At 41.2% G+C, this 4,209-nt stretch overlaps 1 protein-coding gene across 1 annotated transcript; it reads right to left on the bottom strand.

Annotated features, from left to right (window-relative positions):
* Nucleotides 1–1,246: 1,246 nt before the first annotated feature.
* Nucleotides 1,247–3,803, bottom strand: LOC131437842 (uncharacterized). Its single transcript, XM_058607457.1, has 3 exons — nucleotides 2,497–3,803; nucleotides 2,260–2,440; nucleotides 1,247–2,195 (listed from the first exon to the last, which is right to left on the bottom strand). Exons 1-3 carry the CDS (start codon nucleotides 3,639–3,641, stop codon nucleotides 1,332–1,334), a joined length of 2,190 nt encoding a protein of 729 aa, XP_058463440.1. The 5' UTR covers nucleotides 3,642–3,803; the 3' UTR covers nucleotides 1,247–1,331.
* Between the last annotated feature and the right edge of the window lie 406 nt (nucleotides 3,804–4,209).

The following is a 4,209-nucleotide window of genomic DNA, read 5'->3' on the forward strand; positions in this document are numbered from 1 at the left end:
TTCCATGATTAGTATATATGAAGGGCAATAACTTATTGCCTTTCATATGTACTTTTTATTAAAAAACAAATCCAAGACGCTTAAAATGTAGAACCGATTCAAAACAGTTCTGCCAATCTTGTATGGCAAAAATCCGACAGAAAAGAACCGTTAATAACCGCTAGGCGGAATTCTCTGCCGGAAACGGTTGTTGCATTGTTGCCAGACTTTTGCCGGAATTTTGGCAGAATTCCGGCCAGCCTTCTGGGGGAAATCTGCCCGCCGCGTACAAGTGGGTTTCTGGTTAAAAAAACTATAATTTACTATAATTAGATTTTGAGTTTGTGTACTTTTATTTGATCCTGGGTGCATTCTATTAAGAATCCAAAAAAAGTGCACAAACTCAGAGTTTAGGTAAATTATTGAGATACTTTTTAACCAGATATGGATAGCAGAAATTAACAAGAAAGTTTTTTGCTTTCATTTTCCTGTAAATTTTTCTACTAACTTTCTGAGTATTACAGAAGTATTTATTTCTAGGTGCATCTAGTTTACCGTGTACTTATTCAACCAAAGAGACAAAATGGAGAAACTTTTTGTCTTATTTCAAGTGAAAAATACACAAACTTTGTGAGTTCCGTCCATCTTCTCAAAAATATGTAAATAGGTGGTAACTCAAGTTTAGGCTACGTGCACTTTTCATGAAATTGAGTGGCGTGTCACTAAATTTTGCGTTATGTTCAATGAGGGTGTATATTAGTATGACCTTTAAAATAGCTGATAGCTGATTTCGGAATGATAAACCAAATATTTCGGATAAATATGAATTTACCACATATTGTATGCATCTGATTTCACCGGGGTAAAAATCAAGTGAAGGTTTGTGAAAATTAATCCAACCAACTCAGAATAAAATGAGTGCACATTGGCACTAACATTTTGCAATCTCAACGAACCGAGTCGAATGGTAAATGACATGTCTCTCGATCCTTCCTCGGTTCAAAAGTGCATAGCTTTCCTAGATGAGAAAGACGAAATCCAGGATGATGGATAAAGGGTGGGAGCTGCAACACTTTGGTTGGCGTTAAAGTAACCAATTTATCCTGAATTACCGATAAAAATTGGCACTCAGTTCTCAAACATAAATCTTATTTCCTTCACCGGGACTCGCGATTTTTAGTTTTTCGTTAGTATGCGGCCCTTATATTATTCAAGTTTTTGTGGGCATTCAAATGGAATATGGAAAGAATAATTTTTCAAACATATGTATTGATAAATATAACTCGATTTATTGTTGCCGGTTCCAGTTCCACGTAACTACTCTAATCTCTTATCGTAACCTACCACTGCAATCACCCGCAACCGAGGGTTTCATCTAGCGCTGCCATGTAGCGTTTCCACGGATCAAACATTGCACTGTCTTCCGAACCGGCAGGCGCCTTCATTCGCAGCCAGCGCTGAATCAGCAGCAGATGTTTGATCTCATCGCGATAGTAAACCAGTACGCTGGGACTAAGATTAACCTCCTCCAAAACCATCGGAATGAGGGATTCCGGTTTGGCACTGCCAACGATCGTTTTGTTCGGTTTGCGTTGCTTCAACAGTTTGTTGATATTCTTTTCCAAAGCGGAAAAGTCATAGCGTTTTGTGCGAAGTTCCTCTGTGGTTGGCGTTCGCTGAGAACCAGAACTCGACGGAGTGTTTGGCGAATCAGATTCTATCGTCGGAGAACGCTTTAAACTTTGAAAATAGCTTTGAATAGGGTACACTTCCATGTACGATTGGAAACCTTTCAGCAACAGATCAACGTACTGTCGTCGGCTAATTTCTAGAGCCGATTTTATTTGTCTATTCGGATCCAAAAGCGGATACCGACCCAATGATGGATTAGAACTGTCCATGGGTAGCTCCAAACGATACTGTTTCCATCTGCTTTTGGCCAGGTGCTTCACTGTAGATGCTACCGAAGGCGGGCCCAGTTGGTGATTCAGCCGCTGGAGAACATCGTCCACCAGAATCATTCGAACCAGCGGTGAACGCATTTGTTCGATCGAACGCAAACAAAGCGACACACTGTAGTATCCGGAGGACTCGAGAAGACGCGATATCTGATGGGCGAAGTACAGTGTGTTGTCCTTGATGCAGGGATAATCGACCGTTCCATCGTACTGGATTTCGCTTAGGTTGATAGCGGTTCCGATCACGGAAATAAAGCGCTGTCGAGTAAGAAACAGAATTTAAAATACTTTGTTCTATTGTGGTTGCGGTTCAAGCGCTTACCGAAACACATTCGACGTTCTCCGGTGGATAGTTCAGTGCTATCACATTCACATACAGTTTGATAATACGTTTGACGAGTAAATTTACTTCGCCTACAGTGGAATGTTCGTTCCATAATAAACTGGCGATTAGAGGCTGTCGATTTTCATTCACCATGTTTTCCTTTGTTTTATGCGGATGCCTACGGACAGAAATTCGTTATTTCAAGCTTTGTTTCGTGTTAGGGAAAATAAATACCTCAAGATCCACATAGACAGGTCAAGTTCCAATATCTTGACTAAAACTTGCAGCACCAGAAACAGCCTCTGTAACTTCTCCTCTCTAGGCAACAACTCAAAATCATACTTTTGATGATTTTCTTGTTCCCACAGATAGAAACTAGCCATCGAACGTTCGTTGCTCACAGTTCTTCCCACCTGTCCGTCATCCCGCTCCATACAGCGCTCTAGCAAACATAAAACCACCTTGAAAATACCTTCACTTCGGTCATACCTGGCAAAGCAATCTTCTTCCAGTTCCCCGAAAATGATTTCCTGATAAGCGACCTTCAAATCCAACCAGCAGGGTGGAAAGTGTTCAACAGAGCGGTCCAAAACCTCCACAGCCTGTTGCAGTACGGTCGAAAGGCTGTAGTCCGCATTCAACTGCTTGGATGGTTTATTTATCGTCAAAATCAACTCCAACGCCCTGACAAACAGTTGAGCCCCAGCGAACTCATTGCGAAGCACCGCCTGTTCCAAATATTCCAGAAACTGAGCCGGTCGATTCTCTATCAGCAGCTCCTTTGCATCACGTTCCCGATAGCTTTTGACTCGTTTGGCCTGATTCTGTCGCCGGGAATGACGCACGGCACACTGTGTCACATTCTGCAGACAGCTCGAAACGTAGTTCAGGTTCAAGCGTTGACGAACATCGAAATAGTGACGCCCCAGGGCACACTTCAGTTTTTCCCGACTTTCGGCAATTGCTGCCGTCGCATCATTCCCGTCCGGTTCCTGTTCCTTGGATTTTCTACGCTTCCGCTCGTACCGTGGCTCGGATCTACCGTCGTCTTCGGAACACTTTCGTTTGCGAACCTCCACAGCGATTGTTGGATGGTTCAAACTGTCGGTAATATTTTGCAACTTCTGCGACTTGCAATCTTCCACAAGCACAAGTTTGGAGCGAAATTTTTCTGATAACTTGTCGTTTTTATCGTTTTCTTTCTCGGAACGCAAATTAAAACTTTGCCTTTCGAGTAGAGGAATTAACGAAACCGACGAATCTACGTCATCAGTGAAGGGACGAACTGATAACGAACGGCAAACTTTGGATGACGGTGTCAATGCTTCAGCTGATTCTATTGCTCGAACCAGAGACTTCAATTTCCGTACCTTTGGCATTCTATTGTCATTTCTTAGCCGAATAAGGACGTGGCTCTACGATTTAGAAAACTTTTGAAACACTTCTTTATTACATTTATGAATACTTATAACGAGAAATCCAAAAAATTGCGAAACACGAAAACAATAGCTTGTTTTGTTACTATGATGATTTTAAAATTGCCACAGTTTAACTTATCACGGGCCACTGTTGATTCTTGTGCACGCTAATTCATAACGGAGATATTGCACAACTGCTGTAGTAATCATTGATGGAGATTGCAAAAAAAAACAAAATGGACTATCAAAGCGACAAAATCCCGCCAAGTTAGTTAAATTATCATTTGATTTCACTGAACCTTCTCAAGTCCTTAAATCAGAAAAATATTTTTTTAAACTGACGGTTGTTTTGCACATATATAAACATGACAGATGACAGATGAGAAAGGAGAAACATGACAGACTCTCAGATTTGGGAAAGAGTTTTAGCGAGACAAACGAAGCGTCAAATTTCCATGCTATAATATACACGGTCTTTGAACATAACTCTTGGTTTGAGTTTCTCAAATTCATAAACTGCAGTGAAACA

Source organism: Malaya genurostris, chromosome 3 (assembly GCF_030247185.1).
Source record: "Malaya genurostris strain Urasoe2022 chromosome 3, Malgen_1.1, whole genome shotgun sequence".
NCBI lineage: Eukaryota > Metazoa > Arthropoda > Insecta > Diptera > Culicidae > Malaya > Malaya genurostris.

Bases quoted from the DNA above. Each gene is read 5' to 3' on its own strand.
- LOC131437842 (XM_058607457.1), bottom strand. From the start codon at position 3,641: ATGCCAAAGGTACGGAAATTGAAGTCTCTGGTTCGAGCAATAGAATCA. The intron at 2,441-2,496 runs GTATTTATTTTC...TTCTGTCCGTAG, and splicing joins CTGTCTATGTGGATCTTGAG to GCATCCGCATAAAACAAAGG. The intron at 2,196-2,259 runs GTAAGCGCTTGA...CTTACTCGACAG, and splicing joins AGAACGTCGAATGTGTTTCG to CGCTTTATTTCCGTGATCGG.